The 17,351-nt window shown below is 47.0% G+C and overlaps 1 protein-coding gene across 1 annotated transcript; it reads left to right on the top strand.

Annotated features, from left to right (window-relative positions):
* Positions 1-3,033: 3,033 nt before the first annotated feature.
* On the top strand, positions 3,034-16,065 carry LOC149276526 (ras-related protein R-Ras2-like). The gene is made up of 6 exons (XM_089503526.1): positions 3,034-3,135; positions 14,361-14,448; positions 15,057-15,159; positions 15,302-15,410; positions 15,521-15,639; positions 15,978-16,065. Exons 1-6 carry the CDS (start codon positions 3,034-3,036, stop codon positions 16,063-16,065), a joined length of 609 nt encoding a protein of 202 aa, XP_089359652.1.
* The last annotated feature ends 1,286 nt before the right edge of the window (positions 16,066-17,351 follow it).

Genomic DNA, 17,351 nt, shown 5'->3' with positions numbered 1-17,351 from the left:
CCCCGTTCTCTCCGAGCCCTCCGAAATATAAAGGCAACCATCTAATTCCCCCGTCCGGCATCTACGGTAACCCTCTGCTGATGCCAAGTGCCATGCATGTTTACATTCCCTCACTGGATTAGCCTCTACCACTTCTGCTGGGAGGCTGTTCCACTTATCAACCACCATCTCAGTAACGTAACACACCTACCTATTCCATTGAATCCTCTAGTAGTATTAAAACGCACTCTCCTGGCGCTGAAAGGGTTATTAAAGATCTGGGGGGGATACACTGTGGTCACAGTCTTTTAATTGAATTGATCTCCTGTCTGCCCCCCCAGGGACCCCCGGGGCAGGTGAAGGGGGTCAGGAGAGTTCACGGTGCCAGCTCCCCCGTGGATGTTAGTGAATCGGATGCTCGGCTTTCTGGGAAAGATTCTTTCTCATTGCTAAGTGGTTACTGACGGGGAGAGGTCACTGGGTGAGGGTGGCATTTCATTTCTATTTTATTAACCCCTTAAGGAAAATGGGCGGTCCCAAAACCCATTGAAAACAATGCATTTTGAGCCCGTACATGTACAGGCTTTGTCATTAAGGGGTTAATTTAATAAAACGTCTTATTCTGCAGCGGAGAGAAACACAAGCCCTAAACACCGCAAAACTATACCTGCTTTAACACAGGTGTGAACATTAGAACAGCGGCACTCAAGCAGGGGCCGTTCCTGCATCCGTATCAGAAGCGCGTTATCTACATCTGGGTACAAAGTGTCAAAAACCCCCTGAACAGACACAAACGTTTCCAGGGCGTTTGGTCGTCGATGTTTCCCAGGATTCTCCCCCCCGGAAGTGAACGCTGCGCGGGTAGAACGGGGCGGGGCGGGGGGGTGTGCGATAAAATATATATCACGCTGGATCATAAATATATCGCGGGACCCGAATGGTTAATCGTTATCACACAGCATCGCGTGAGGATTCCGGGACTGAGAAGCTGGAAGGTTTATCAGAGGTTAAGATTCAAACGTCATGTACTAACACACACTCAAACTCCATCACACACGCATACTCACCCTCACCACACAGCACTCACGCCTGCCACTCCAACACCATACACTAACGCAATCTAACATCATGCAATAACATGCACACACACATGCTAAAAGCATACACATCATACATTCACACACACTCACTCTACACCATACATCCACGCACACTCACTCTACACTATACAGTACCATGCATACATGCTAAAACCACGCACTATACACTAACACATGCACACTCTACTGCGATACACTCACATGCACTCACTACAGCAACATACACTTACACACACTAACATCATACAACAACATGCACACACACATACTAAAAGCAAAGACTCAAACATGCTAGCATCATATACTCACACTCACACTCCCTCTACTACAATACACTAACACATACATACACAAACACACTCTCACGCTAACACCATACCAGGGAGCATGGGTGCCTTACCGGGCCCCTGAGTTTGGCCCTTAGATTAAAACCCAGAACCTGCCGGCAGATCGGCCCCCGTCGGCCCCCGTCTAGTCGGCCCATTCCTCCTGCTGTAACGACTCAAAGCTTAATCAGTCGTTGGTCTCGTCTTAGATTCAGGCGCCGTATGTCTATCCTGTGCATGTTTAATCCCCTCACTGTATTACCCTCTACCACTTCTGCTGGGAGGCTGTTCCATTGATCTACCACCCTCTCAGTAGAAAGCATTATGTCATGCTCTATTCCTATTTTCCAGCAGATAGCGCATGTCTCGGCAGCTGCTCCGCCGCTAGGCAGAGATTATATTTAGAACGATGTCCATCGCACTCATAGTGCCGCTTCTTATAAATAAACGATGCCGTTTCATAGTCTTGGCAGAAATCGCCTCCCAAGGATGGCGGCTGCTGGCAGAACGATCTTTCCAGGCCTCAGAATTTCCACTCGCGGCAGAGGCAGGGAATTCATGAAAAAATCTAAGATATGGGGTCGGTCCTGTACCTGTTACATCATATACAATGCTCCGCGGCGTGTGATGTCATCAAAAGAGCGTATCAGAGTGCTTTGATTCCGGCGGGTCCTCGCGCGGGGTGTAGGGTGTGTGGGGGGTGCGGGGTAATTGTTTTACCCCTTGGGGTAGCAGTGTGTGATGCATTACTCTGACACCACATGAATGAGCACCCAGCTGGGGCATTTACACCCAACTGGCACTTAAATTAATTTATAGAGGGGGGGGCAGAGAGAGCGGGAGAGAGAGAAGAAAATGAAAAGATATGGCGTGAGAGAAAGGTAGAGAGAAGGTGAAAGAGGGAAGAAGAGAGATAAACGGGGAAAAGTAGAGAAAGAGAATAGAGATGGAAGAGGATGAGAGAAAAGAAAAAGAGAGAAGAGAGAGAGGAGCAAAGTGCCGAATAAAGTTATAATTACTTTTTGGTATAAAATTGACTTTATATAAATATATAAATAGTGTCTCTGAAACTCGGCACAGGCGGGGTTACTGCAGGAGGACTCTTTATAAACGGTGCTATTATTATTATTATTATTATTATTATTATTATAAACGGTGTGTTATTATTTATCATTATTGTTATTATTAATACTATTTATTATTTTTATTATTATTATTATTATTTATTATTATTGTTGTTATTATTATTATTATAAATAAAGGCATATGCCTGCACCCTTTCATTGCCAGGCAGTAACGCTGTGTCTGACCCCTCCCCTCCCTCATGAACGCCCTCAGAACATTAGCATATCCCAACCGGCCCCGCCCCGCTCATTAGCATACGGAGCTGCCGCCGTCTCCCCGCACTCGGCCATTTGTAGGCAGGCAGGAGGTGGCTGTCTGAGAGCCGAGATACCGAGCAGGGGCCCCAAGGAACCAGGGGCAAGGGAAAGGGACCCCCAGGAGCCGGGGGCAGAGGCCAGGGACCCCCAGGAGCCCGTCATACGGAACAGAGGCCCCCAGGAGCCCGGACAGAGAACATTGGCAGTAAACAGGGGCCCCCAGGAGCGTGGAGCAGGGGCCCCACCATGGCCGGCTGGAGGGACGGCTCGGTGCAGGAGAAGCATCGGCTGGTTGTGGTCGGGGGCGGAGGGGTCGGCAAGTCGGCTCTCACCATCCAGTTCATCCAGGTGGGCACCGGGGGCAGTGCAGGGGGTACTGGGGCAATGCGGGGGTTATAAGGGCTACTGGGGGGCAATGCCAGGTAAATAGAAGTGCTGAGGGACAGTGTCGGGGAAATATAGCGGTACTGGGGCAATACCAGGCTTAGACGGGGTACTTGGAGGGAAAGCCAGACTTATAGGGGGTCTAGGGGGCAATGCCAGGCGATAAATCCATACCCAAATCGTGGTGCTCGGGAGCAAGTGAGTGCTTATAGGGGTAATACTCATAATGGGGGCTCCTCCGGGGTGTCAGGGGGCTCCATCTGTGAAGGTCACCAGATGATTAATACCCCTGCCCCCCTTGTGAAGGGCTCCTGTGAGTATTGGGGTACCCTGTGTTTGCTGGAGTGCTGGTTAGTGAGGTGTTGGTTTTAAAGCACCTCTGAGGGGCAGTTACTGTGATCAGCGCCCTGTCAGTGATATTGATGAATGGTTGGGGGTACCTGGGGGGCAGCGCAGGGCACCGGGCTGTGTCTTGGACCCTTAGTCTGGCTTTCTGCCCCGACTCCTTCAGTGGACTGTAAATGTGTTAACCCTTTATGAGACAGAGAGTCTGTGCAATGCATTCAATGTCCTCCAGCATACGAGGGGTTAAACCCGTGTATTCACCCCCCCCAACCTTTCATGTTTCAAATACCCTTTAAGTAAAAAAAAAAAAGTGACAAAAACTTGGAATCTGTACCCAAAGATGTTGTAGCCAAGGAAGTGATGACCTCATATGACACGACAGAAAATGATGTAAAATGACGAGTCTTGTGGCGTTTCCCTGCGGAAAGAGTGGCATCGGGTCAGTGACCTCGTGACTTTTAGGGACATCAATGTGTGTCCAGGCACCCTACACCGTTCCCTGCCCTTCTGGTATGGAAAGGGTTAACACGAGTCGGGTTGTCCTGGGGGTGTTTGGCGCTGTAGGTGACGGCCTGCGCCGTGGCGTACGTGCGATAAAAACATACATTTCGCTTTTAGGGAAGATTGGTCTGTTTTGGGAAACTCGAACTAAACGGTTTTGGGACGGGAGCCTTCCATCCTTTACTCTGAGGAACGGAACACTTCTGTAACTACATTAACCCTTGCAGGCAGCGTTCCAGAGACCCTTCCCACAAACATGTCTTTAATCGTGTAGGATGTTCCCGTGTTCATATTATTTGATGGGAACATGTAATTGTCATGTGATGCTCACTGATAGGTTTATTTATTTTAAATGAGATCAAAACCACTGATCTGATTTATTTACTGATATGTTTTATCCGAGTAGCATAACATACAGTGTGAGTGCATGCAGTTAGCGTGTGTATTACTGTATGGCAGTGTAGTGTGCACGTGTTACTCTATGGTGTTAGAGTGAGTGTGTATGTGCTCATGTAAGTGTATGGCAGTAGAGTGTGTACTGGTTAGTGTACGGTGGTAGCGTGAGTCAGTGTATGGTGTTAGTGTGAGTATGTGTGTCGGCAGTAAGCCTAGGGTTAGTTGTGTGAGGGAGGGGGATTGTGTTTATGTAAGTGTATGTGTACATGTATAATAGAGTGGATGGGTGTGTATGTAAATTCATGGAGTTAGTGTGTGTGTATATTAGTGTATGGTGTTAGTGTGAGTGTGTGTGGTGTTAGTGTGTGTATGTAATTGTATGGTGGGTGTGTATGTAATTGCGTGGTGTTAGCGTGAGGGTGTGTCAGTGCGTGGTGTTAGTGTGAGAGTGTGTATGTAATTGTATGGTGTTAGTGTGAGTGTGCGTGTCAGCGTGTGGTGTTAGCGTGAGGGTGTGTATGTAATTGTATGGTGTTAGTGTGAGTGTGCGTGTCAGCGTGTGGTGTTAGCGTGAGAGTGTGTATGTAATTGTATGGTGTTAGTGTGAGTGTGCGTGTCAGCGTGTGGTGTTAGCGTGAGGGTGTGTATGTAATTGTATGGTGTTAGTGTGAGTGTGCGTGTCAGCGTGTGGTGTTAGCGTGAGGGTGTGTATGTAATTGTATGGTGTTAGTGTGAGTGTGCGTGTCAGCGTGTGGTGTTAGCGTGAGGGTGTGTATGTAATTGTATGGTGTGAGTGTGCGTGTCAGCGCGTGGCGTTAGTGTGAGGGTGTGTCTGCTCACGGTGTTAGTGTGAGGGGTGAACCTAGGGTTAGTGGTGGAAGGGAGAGGAGGGGGGAGAGTGGTTGTTGGAGTGACTTTGTGTGTTAGAGTGTGCGTGTATGTTAGTATAGGCATTCTCTGTTAACCCTTCAGAGACCGGGCGTATTATATACACGCTGCGTGTATTTATCACTGTATGTAGAAATATGTGGTGTTATTACACCATTACTGGGATTTATTGCCCCGCACGGCAGTAAATGAGTGTTTTTGTTAGAATGCCTTCTGTGGGTTCCTGTAACGTAGATATTCCGTATTAAATGATACGAAGTTCTGCGGTTTTAAGGAATTGTTGGTGTTTTGTGTGGAGAATGCCTGATATTATGTATCTTTTTTTGCGGTTTATAATGTTTTGGGGTTTTTTGGCGTATATTCGGTTAATTTGGGTTATCGAGTTTCCGCCGTCGTTATAAATCTTTGTTCCGTCGGAATGGAAGACGTTCTGCGATGTTCTAATTACCGCGTTAATCATTGCTAACGTTCCTGAACAATACGAACGCCTAACGGGCGCAGAAATTCTAAACGGCTTCCGGGATGGTGCGTGGTGGTGGTGGCGGCGGCGGCCCGGTGCATGGTGGTGGCGGCGGCGGCCTGGTGCGTGGTGGTGGCAGCCCGGTGCGTGGTGGCGGCGGCGGCCCGGTGCGTGGCGGCAGCCCGGTGCGTGGTGGTGGCGGCGGCCCGGTGCGTGGTGGTGGCGGCGGCCCGGTGCGTGGTGGTGGCGGCGGCCCGGTGCGTGGTGGTGGTGGTGGCGGCCTGGTGCGTGGTGGTGGCAGCCCGGTGCGTGGTGGCGGCGGCCCGGTGCGTGGTGGTGGTGGTGGCGGCCCGGTGCGTGGTGGTGGTGGTGGTGGTGGTGGCGGCCTGGTGTGTGGTGGTGGCAGCCCGGTGTGTGGTGGCGGCGGCCCGGTGTGTGGTGGCGGCGGCCCGGTGCGTGGTGGCGGCGGCCCGGTGCGTGGTGGCGGCGGCGGCCCGGTGCGTGGTGGCGGCGGCGGCCCGGTGCGTGGTGGCGGCGGCGGCCCGGTGCGTGGTGGCGGCGGCGGCCCGGTGCGTGGTGGCGGCGGCGGCCCGGTGCGTGGTGGTGGTGGTGGTGGCGGCCCGGTGCGTGGTGGTGGCAGCCCGGTGCGTGGTGGTGGTGGCGGCCCGGTGCGTGGTGGCAAGTATTGTGTTATACGCACAGTTTATGCGAGTCGTTGTTATAATAATATCGCTTGTTGATCTCCTGTTTGCGCAGGATGCGCTCACCCTGTTTACGTTGTTGGGTGCCGTCTCTGCCTAGCGGCGGCTTGATCGCTATCGCTGTGGTTTGGGTAGCTGCTGATGCTGGGAGGTATTTTAAGGCTCTGCGTGTAAAGCTGTGGGTTTAATTCCAGTAATTCTGCCCAAATAAAAGTGCTCATTTTTACTAGAAAGTCTTATTTTTTACTTTGTTTAGAAGTTATTATCCAGAGGAAGGTTGGGGGGGGGGGCGCCGCGTGTGGCAGAAGCTTAACCCTTTGTATGCCAAGCAGCTTAGTGTGAAACTGATTATTTTGTGGACGTGTTTTAACTAAACTGCAGAATAATATTTTGGGGGTAAAAAGAAAAACTTTAGAAACATTTAAGTCGGTTTAAGGAGAAAAGTTACTAGAGACCTGATTAAAAGTAAGGACGTTTTGCTTTAATGAGAGAGTGGTAGATAAGTGGAGCAGCCTCCCAGCAGAAGTGGTAGAGGGTAATACAGTGAGGGTATTAAACATGCGCGGTATAGACATACGGCTCCTGAATCTAAGACGAGACCAATGACTGATTAAGGTTTGAGTCTTTACAGCAGGAGAAACGGGCGACTGGACGGGGGCCGATCTGCCGGCGGGGTCTGGGTTTTTCATAGCATGCAGGGTGAAGGATGGTCATTCTTCCCAGTCTGTTAAAAATGTATTGTGTACCGGGCTACGGTATATGCTGCTTATTGTCCTCCATTTATTGTCCAGCCAGACATCTACCTGTTGTGAAGGCTGGCTGAGGATGCTGGGAGTTGTGCTTTTCTGGATTCCAAGCGATGCGTTTTCACGTAACAGGTGCTGGAATTTTCTGAAACCACAAAGACAAAAACCTCATTGAAAACGCGAAAAGAAAACAAAAGCGTATTATTTGTGCGTTTTGCGGCTGATTTATCCATCGGCCGGGGCTGTCGCCGCCCGGCACGCTCCTCGCTGACATTCTGCGTGACGACTTCATCGCTCTCCGGCGGCGGCGTCTCCACATCCACGCAGCTGTCACGCTCTCAGCTGTTACACGTGGACTTTCTACACGGCAGAACCTTTCCCGGGGTATCTACCGGGGGTTTCGTGTAAATAACCGCCCGCGTTACCGTATTCCTTGTAGTTTGTCGCCGATGCCCCCCCGAGACGATATTCCAGCCGTATTTATTCTTGTTTTTGTAACTTTAGAGTTGGATACAATGTTTTTATGGTGCTTTATATTCAGTGGATTTTGTTTGTCTCTCTGCTAGATTAAAAAATAACTAAAGATCCAGGAGCCGTATGTCTATCTCATGCGTGTTTAAATCCCCTCGCTGTATTGCCCTCTTCTGCTGGGAGTCTGCTCCACTCACCTACCACACTCCCTGTAAAGTAAAATATCTGTAGAATACATCATGTTCCTTTTTAATGTATCATTAGATTATCAAACACATAGCAAGGGTGTAACACACGAAGGTTGGCAGACAAATATAACCCCCAGTAGGGTATTCCGGTCTCTCGACTCTCGACTCTCCCTCTCCAAATGAGAAAATCAAACCTTTTACTGTCTTTTCTGCCGTAGAAATATCTCCCTACTGATCTCCTGACGCTCTAGCCGGGGCCGATCCGGCACATAGTAAAGGAATCGGAAACACAAATATTCCCTGCGACAGAACGTTCCGGGTCAGTGAAGCACCAAGAAGAGTCCTGGAAACCTTAATCCTTCTAGTTTTTTTTTTTTAATGTATACATTAACAACCCCCCCCCCATGGTGCTTTATACAGTAACCCCCCCCCCCGTGGAGCTGTATACAGTAACCCCCCCCTGTTTCCCGGCTCAATCACCACACTGAGCTGGTGCTTTATGGCGATGCTAATGAAGTCCGTCCCTCCATAGATATATATAGAGCTGATGTCGTACTTGTTTCCATGTTTAATGACGCGTTTTATCTCTTTTTATTCTCTGCCCCCCCCCCGTGAGTTTGTAGAAGAGATATTAGCGAGCCGCGCGCTCTTTCGGTTGGCTGCGTCCCCGAGAGTTTCTTTCGCTTGTTTCTCTCCTGCGCGGCGCGCGCTCTCCGCTCGCACCGAGGACTCGCCGTCCTGCTCGCAGTTGCTGAGTACACAACCCGTCGGCCTTTGGACTTTAAACGTCACTCGCTGGGTAAATAACGACGCGTATTCACGAAGTCCCTTTCTGATCTCCCCTCCAGACTTTAGAAACCTCTATTTTTAGGAAATGATGCATGAAGGTCGCTGGAAACTTCCGCGCGTCGAGATAACGGTCATTTTTATCGTTTTTCCCCCGTATTCCATCCAGATATTTTCCAGCCGGTCCGCGTTGGACGTTCTTATCCTCTCTCCCCCTTTTTATTTAATTTATGAGTAAAATATAAATCTCAGAGGAACGCATTGCTCTGCTGTGACGCTCCAGCTGCTGGCGGAGGTCCTCGGGACTGGTTTGGGGTCTCGTGTTATCTGGAGACCGCCGCTTCTGCTGCATAGAAGTTCACGAGAAGTTTTTCATCCGTATTTAGAAATGTTGGTCCACAAAACTTTGTCTCAAAGCATTCAACAAATATGATGGAGAGAAGAAGCGCTGCTGACGGTTTTTTAGTTTCTGCTTCAATTTTCTCGTTTACAAAAAGTTTAGTAATTAAATTACTTTGCAAAATGATTTAAAAAGCGAGGGGATTTCGGCAGTCCGGGATCTGACTGATAACCGTCTTAATTCATTGTCGTGGGCAAAACCAGATTTCCCCCGCGCGTTTTGAGGCCACCAGAACAAAAAAAACCTATTGCTCTTTATAAAAACAAACACTTTCCGTTGATAAATAAACCAAGCAAAATAAATAAATAAATAAATAAACCAAGCGAGCAACACAAGTTAGGAGACCGTGCCCCTTTTCGTGCCAATTTAGGATTTTGCAGGTTCTTAGCGTTGGTTTCCAGAAGGACCCTTTGGTTTTTTTTTTCTTATTAAATATCCTATGTATTAAGGTGTCGGCATTAGCTGGGCTCAGGAGCTGACACTCTTGGGATCGACCAGCCTTCCGAAGTTCCAAACAACTTTTCTTTTTAATGCTTCTTAAATGGATCACAGTTTTTTTCTTTTTTTTCTGTAAATATAAGTGTCAGATTTAATTTTCCTAAACCTTTTCCGTTGAAGTTTATTCAATATTTTTCCTTGAATAAATTTGCATTAATCAATAAAGTTTCAGACATTTATGTGCCGAGAATTAAATTCAGGGAGGAAAACCTTTTAAAATATTCCACGTGCCTATAGAATCAGTAATTTTTTTACTTTAGCAATGACGTTAAATTGTTTAATTTAACCAATTCTCCCCAGTAAATCTAATGTCTAGATGCAGGGAAGAAGGGGTTAATGGAAAAAAATGTTTAAAAAAAATAAATAAAAAACCCACAAAACATTCATAAAGTTGATAAAAACCACATTTGGCGCAGATTCGTCAGCCCACCACCCTCCCCCGTTAATGAATTATATTAATTAAGATGAAACTCCCTTTTTTTTCTCGCACGTCAGATTGTGGTATTTGTGGCTCTGTGTTTTTGTGTTTTTTGTTTTTTTTTTGTTTTTTTTATGGCCTAATTGTGTTTGAGGAGTTATTCTGAGAGCGTTTGTTTTCAGCCGCCCAACCCGTCACCTGCCGGTTCTCACAAACACTCCCTCCTGCCCGGCCCCCCGGAACATACGTGTTTAGTGCACAACAACTGAAATCACGCCAAACGCACCTAAAGCCCCCCCCCCGCATACTAATGTGTGTGAATGCTTTATAGATGGAAAAGCTCAGAAAACGACTTAAAAAATTAAACTGCCGAGTAGGGTGCGTGTGATGTCACTCGCTTCCAGTGCATCAGGGAGTGGCATGTGATGTCACTCACGTCCCATGAAACAGGGCACGTGTGATGTCATTCATGCCCCGTACTTGCGGAGGTGATGCGCATGGCACGGTTTGACATACTGTGCGAGTGGCACGTTGTGTTTCGCAGTGACAGGCGATTGCGTGGTTTCTGCAGTTGGAAGGGGCTGTCTGGGGCCGACATGAACGCCGTTACCCCCTCTACTGAAAGGAAGCCGACGGGGGGGCGACCACGAGCCCTGCAAACAATGTGTTTAAAAAAACATTCTGTTCACCTTTCAGAAATTCCTGCATCAAGAAAACCTAATGCCCCAAATATCACATTATTACAGTAAAAATGACCTCCGGCGAGCAGACACGATAACTCTGCGCCGCCGTGTCTTACACTTTTATTGAGATTTAAACTTTTTAGCTGCTTTTGTAATTCTGCTAACTTAATAACTTTATCCATATTCCGGGGTTAGCGAGTGTGGAGCCGTCATCAGTGCAACAATGCAATTGAAAGTGCTACGTTGTGTCAAACTAACCCCAATCCCCCCCCCCCCCGGGGGGGGGCGGACGGAGGGATATGAAAACCGTAGCGTTTTGTTCGTCTCTTTGCTGCGCCTCAACCATAAACCTGGTTTTAATCATTTTGTTATTTGTGCCGTGTGGATGGGACCCCCGAGCCCTCGTTAGTCACTAGAGATACGCTTGTCACATCCCTCTAAAGCTGCTAATCCGAGCCTCGTGATGTCATCGCCGTGGCATGCCGCGCTGGCAGCGTGTTAGACGGACGGGTACTTTTCGTTTTCGGAGGACTGAGTCACCCCGGCGGGGCTGGGGATCGCGCCGGCCGCTGCAGACCGTGATATAATACGCCAGGCAGGAATTTTGGCCTCGTCAGCCTCGATGACTTAGTAGAGCGATGATGTCACCGCTCTCTTAACTGTTTGCCTGCCAGACACCAAAAAATCCTTAACCACCTTCTCAGGTCCAGAGGGGTGTGCAGCAGTTTAAAGAAAAAAGGAACGTGGTGCTGTGTGTCGGATCTCGAAGGGTTAATCATGGAATACGCTAACATTCCGTTTGGATGTTGGTTAAAGTGACTTTGTAACCTTTGTTATTATTAAATGTAAAAGTAAAAAAGAAATTACACTTTAAGAGGAAAAATATATATATTTTTTTTAAGCTATTTTTTTTTTTTAAATATCTGCTCCAGTTGCTCCGTCTAGTCTGCCTGTTTTTCCTTAATCAGTCGTTGGTCTCGTCTTAGATTCAGGAGCCGTATGCCTATCCCATGCATGTTTAATACCCTCACTGTATCACCCTCTACCACTTCTGCTGGGAGGCTGTTCCACTTATCTACCATCCTCTCAGTACAATTAGGGACATGGAAATAAGTGCCGGAAAGGATTTAGGGTTCCGCGGAAGGCAGAAATAGGATTTCCTGTTCTAGTTCACCATGACAGTCTGGAACGCGTTGGTATACCCGGAACATCCCGGGAAAGATGCTCGGAGGTCACAGCAGTGGAGGGCAGGGAGGCAGGGCTGGTTAAAAAAAAAAAAACAGCAGGTGTGGTGGGATCTTCACACCAGACCACCGCCTCTGACATCTTTACCTGCCGTACCCGGGGCAAATAAGCCAATAATAATCGAGTAAACCTAGAACCTCGGGGGTCCTCCAAGACGTGACCAGAATCACGGTCCAGACTCTGCGGAATGAATGAGCCCCTTAAACTCAAGGTTATTGTCTCGTAGATTACGGGCTCCGGACACCTGATTTTGTGAACCGTTTCCCGGTTTCTGTGAGTTTCTGTCGTTTGTCTTGCCGGTGAGGATGACTCCCGCACGCGATAGAAGTTTCTAGTATGTAAACGAGGATAAAAACAGAACGCGCCGCCCAGAAATCACGAAGGGAAATCACCTCGACGGAACCCCCCCCCAGGTCGTTTTATTAGCAAGACTCTGAGTATTTAGCATTTTTTTTGAATGAATTTAGAATTTTCTGGGTTTAGTTTTTTAAACGTGAGGCTAATCACTAAACCACAAAAAATATTTGTCGTCGTGGTCGTGTTTGCACTTTCACTGCTCGCTTGTATCCAGCGTGGAGAAGACTAGACTGCTCAAGGGGGTGTATATATATATATATATATATATATATATATATATATATATATATATATATATATATTTTTTTATTACAAAAAGCAAATCCTAACGTTTTGGTGGAAAAGAGTATTTGCCGGGGGTCCCAGCTCCCACCCCTATTACCCCGGACATATTCATACTGCATCTCCTAAGAGAATCTCCTCCGGCAGCTGCTTCTTCGGCATGTCTGCCATTTGTGGGGTCTGCGTAAGCCGAAATCCCCCCGAACTTGAGATTGTTGGTCTTTAATTAGACGCTGGAGCCTTAATCGCCCCTGCGCGATGTGCCCTTGGTAATTGAATACCGCTTTAGCCAAACATAGGAACTTCTATTTCTGAATTCCGAAACGCATGGCCTCAAATTTTTATTTTCCTTCCTCAGCAGGTGGGGCGATATAAATATAACCGGGAAAAAAATGGGCGATAACGTTTAACTTTCCCCGTTTTTTTAATCATGGAATAAAACCTTATTTCATTAAGAATACTTATTTTAAACTAAATGTGGACATTCTATACATAATCCCTATTTTTAATGGGCTGATACAAAAAAAAAATCTTTCAATAAAAATTAATAAATATATATATTTTCTTGTAAATATTTCTTGGTTTAATAGAATTTTGTATCAGCCTTTTTTCCTTTTTTACGTTTGCTGAAATCCAACAGGAGGAAAGCCCCCCCCCAACTTCTGATATTTGTGGGTTTTTTTGTAATGATAATTAATATTTATGTAATGCGATTCATGACTCCCAGGACTCCCAGCCGTTTGGGAGGTTGGCTGAGCGTCTCAGGAGGCTTAGTCCAAACTAGTAGTCGGGTTTAGTGATTTATGGAGTCCTAATCCGTGGCAGCTGGAGCGCTAGACTTGGCCAGTGTCTGATGATAGCAGCTGAGACGCGCGCTAATGAGCGGTGGCCCCGCGCGAGCCACAAGTATTATTCCTCCCCCGTCTTATTCATTCATATCGTGATGCAGTGGATTCTCCTGGTAGAGGCCCCGACGGAGGCTCGGAGGGCCGAGCGGACAGAGATATGGGGTAAAAAAAGTAGGAAACTGGTTCTTATCTGAGCCGCTCCTTCAATCCCTCAGAATACAAAAGAAACTTAAATAGAAACAACGTATCCTTTAATCGCTTGACTTTGTTTTATCGCAAATGATATAAATGTAAAGAAATGACAAAAGTGCGGTAAAAACAATATTTTTAATGGCTTTTAATCCACTTTTGTGATTTCTTTGCTGTCATTATTTTATATAGCGCTATCATATTCCGTGGTGCTGTATGTACCGTGTCTCCAGCCTATTCCAGTGGTTGACGTGGGACGGTCCTTTCTCTTACTATGTACATTATTGGGCGTTTGGAACGGGTTACAGCCCACCTTCCGGTTTTGGGGCCAAAGTGTTTTTATGGGGGGAGTGAAGTCCAATGACCTAGGAGGGGGAGGACCTGGTGGTGGTCTTTGCCGGGTAATTCTTTCCAGGAGGAGCGTTCGATCCTCGACCATCTCTGCCTGAATAAGGATTATGATTTCGGGACGGTATTGCGACATCTTGTGGCCAAATCTGTTCATTACAACTGATCGACGCCTTGAGTGCCCATCAGTGCCGCGATTCACGCTGTTCCTCTGATTGAATAGTTGGTTTGGGGTTTTGTTCTCCCAGGAATCATTTTAAGACATCCCTCCTTTATACCAGACAGTGGATGTATGGAACAGCCTCCCAGCAGAAGTGGTCTCTCCTGAAATAAAACACTTCATTTACACCTTTTCATTGTTTGTTTTGGTAACAGTAACTGGTTGCGCTCCGTGTAGACTTTTGTCTTTGATACGTTTTTCTCTTTACTGTTTCTGCAGTCGTATTTTGTCACAGATTACGATCCAACTATTGAAGATTCTTACACCAAGCAATGTGTCATCGATGACCGCGCCGCTCGCCTGGATAGTGAGTATCTAATAGACAGACAACCCTAAAACAGAACAAGAAGGCGTCCAGTAACCGAAGCACCCAGCGGGGTCACATAACGGGGCAACAGCGCAGGAGCTCTCGTGGAGAGTGTGGAGAGCAATGGGGCCGATTGCATTGGAGAGTGCGAGCTCATGTGAAGACTCTGCATGGAGAGGGAGAGCTGTGTCAGGAGCACTCGTAATGGGAGAGGGTGTGTGTATGTAGAAGTCTGGTGTTGGAGCATGTGTTTGTGCGTATTGTGTCAGTGTGTGTGTGTGTATGGTGTTAGCATGAATTTGTGTTATTGTAAGAGAGTGTATGTGTTGGCGCATGGTGTTAGTGTGTGAAGTGTGTGTTAGTGTGAGTATGTGTGTCAGCATATGGTGTTTGTGTGTGTGTATAGTGTTAGCATGAGTGTGTGTGTCAGAGTATGATGTTCCATTGTCAGGAGTGAGCCTAGGGTTAGTGGCGTGAGAGAGGAGGGAGATAGTGTGCGTGTTAGTGTGTGTATGTGTGTTAGTATGTGCGTGTGTTTTAGATTTAAACGGCCTTTCTTAGCCCGGTGAAATCCTATTTTAATGAAAGCCTTTGTGGTCTGTTTTCAGTTCTGGACACGGCCGGGCAGGAGGAGTTCGGAGCCATGCGCGAGCAGTACATGCGGACCGGCGAAGGATTTTTACTTGTGTTTTCCGTCACCGACAGAGGAAGGTATAGAATAATCCGTGTGTGGGAATTGGGCGTAAAGAACGGTTTGGGTTTAAAGTGCCTTTTTCTGTATGTTATTGAGAAGGTCCGGAATGAACTGCGTTTTATCCTAAATGTGATTTTTTTTATCTTCACTTTTTTTCAGCTTCGAAGAAATTTATAAATTCCAAAGACAGATCCTTCGCGTAAAAGACCGAGATGATTTCCCTATGATTTTAGTCGGTAACAAAGCGGATTTAGAACACCAGAGACAGGTAACTCGTGCCAAAAAGGCTCAAAATAGCAGCCCGGAGCTCAATTTTGGGGACGATTCATCCTAAATGACATTTTTAAATTGTTTTGTAATGAATCTCCGCCTTTACAGGTAACGCAGGAGGAGGGGCATCAGCTGGCGCGGCAGCTTAAAGTCCCGTACATGGAAGCTTCGGCCAAAATCCGGATGAACGTGGACCAAGCTTTCCACGAACTCGTCCGAGTCGTAAGGTGGGCGCTGCCGGCACTAGGGGGCGCTATAATTCCTGTGCACTGTTTCTGATTAACGTATATTTCTCACCGTAAATATTTAATACGGAATTAATTAAAACCGACTTTTTTTTGTTTTGTAATAAACGTACGACGGAGCCCGAGCCAAAATAACGACGACAAATAACCGCAAAATAACGACAAAATAACCGCAGCTCGATGCACGCATTTTTTTTGTACTTTTTCGACTGCGCTTAACGTTAAATCATCAGCATCGTAATATAAACCGCACTCGGCGCTGCCCCTAAACCAGCGATAACCGCCGCCGAATTTGTTAAAGAAATTTTGTGTTTTTTCAGGAAATTTCAGGAACAGGAATGCCCCCCTTCCCCGGAGCCAACGCGGAAAGAAAAGGACAAGAAAGGGTGTCATTGCGTGGTATTCTGAGACGCGGCGTCTGCGTCCTCCTCCCCGATATACTGCGCATCCCGTCTGGACGTTCGTGTTGTGTTCTCCATACGAGTCACCAGGATGGCCTTAAAACGCCTCGGAGCTCCGACATCTCAACAATAAAGTAGCAGAAACCCACCCTACCGGTGGATGCAAGACTCTCGGCCAAGTGCCCTCCCCGGGGGGAATTTATACAGGACCCGGGCTAAATCAAGGCCGAGTGATATGTAACCTTATTCATCAACAATGCTGCCTTACCAAATATCCGGGCCCTGGGGAGCAGCCCCCCCCCCCCCCGCACCGAACACACCTGCTCCCCCCACGTGCCTCTCCTGAGTGGTTGGCCGTTCGTTATATTGGTTCACCTTTTCCGTTAGGTCTCCCTAACGAAGCATCGCCTCGTACCCTAAAACGCCTCCCCTGCCCCAAATTAATATATAGGGTCATCTTTTTTTAACACCTCATCTGCCAAAGCCCTGCCTGCCGCAGGATCCACAGACCGGTTTATTCATAGAACAATCCTAATTCTAACACCATTAGTGCCAATAATAATCCACAAGATTCTTTTTTATTAATTTTAGCCTCTGTCTCTCCCTTTATCATATATATATTTCTCACCCACATAAATGTATCCATTGGCGATTCCCATAAATTAAATCAAATCTTTTTTTTTTTTTTTAAGAATTGCATTTTTTATTAAATTTTTATTAAATTAAATTAATAGTTTAGACAGTCGTAGAACTCTCCGGGATTCAGACGTTCGTTGCCGCGTTCTCTTCTTATTTGGAATTTAACTACAGATGCCACGTTTCTTTGACCTTCTGCGAACTTTTTGGGAATATATCAGGGAAATTCTGGGTATTTCAACTAAATACTAGGTATTACAACTGCTGGCAGATATTAATTTACTAAAGTGTGGAAAAGAGGCTGCTTGCTTTAGATTTTCCATAAAATGTAAGTATTTAATATGAAGTATTTAAGCGCGTGGCCCCCTCGTAGGAAGTTGCACATTTCCTGATATTCCAGGTTTTATGAAAGTTAAACGGCCAAAATGAAAATTGGGAAAATGTTCTGCCGGCCGCCCGTCGGGACGTCTCGGAGGGTCGTGTAGCAGTCGGCGTGAAAACATTAATGATCCTCCAAGAGGGTTCAGAGAACTTTAGCGGCTCCCCGAGGGCCTCCACTTTTTTATTTCGCTCAGAGGATAGAAATAATGGGGGGTTTTTGTCATTTAAAAAATGAACAGCAGATCATTTTTATTATTTATCACGATGACCGGCATT

The sequence above is a fragment of the Sceloporus occidentalis genome, unplaced genomic scaffold (genome assembly GCF_023333645.1).
Source record: "Sceloporus occidentalis isolate IW3139 unplaced genomic scaffold, rSceOcc1.0.p SCAF_235, whole genome shotgun sequence".
Classification (NCBI taxonomy): domain Eukaryota; kingdom Metazoa; phylum Chordata; class Lepidosauria; order Squamata; family Phrynosomatidae; genus Sceloporus; species Sceloporus occidentalis.
This window is presented reverse-complemented; position numbering and strand designations above follow the sequence as displayed.

Bases quoted from the DNA above. Each gene is read 5' to 3' on its own strand.
- LOC149276526 (XM_089503526.1), top strand. From the start codon at position 3,034: ATGGCCGGCTGGAGGGACGGCTCGGTGCAGGAGAAGCATCGGCTGGTT. The intron at 3,136-14,360 runs GTGGGCACCGGG...CTGTTTCTGCAG, and splicing joins TCACCATCCAGTTCATCCAG to TCGTATTTTGTCACAGATTA. The intron at 15,640-15,977 runs GTGGGCGCTGCC...GTGTTTTTTCAG, and splicing joins GAACTCGTCCGAGTCGTAAG to GAAATTTCAGGAACAGGAAT.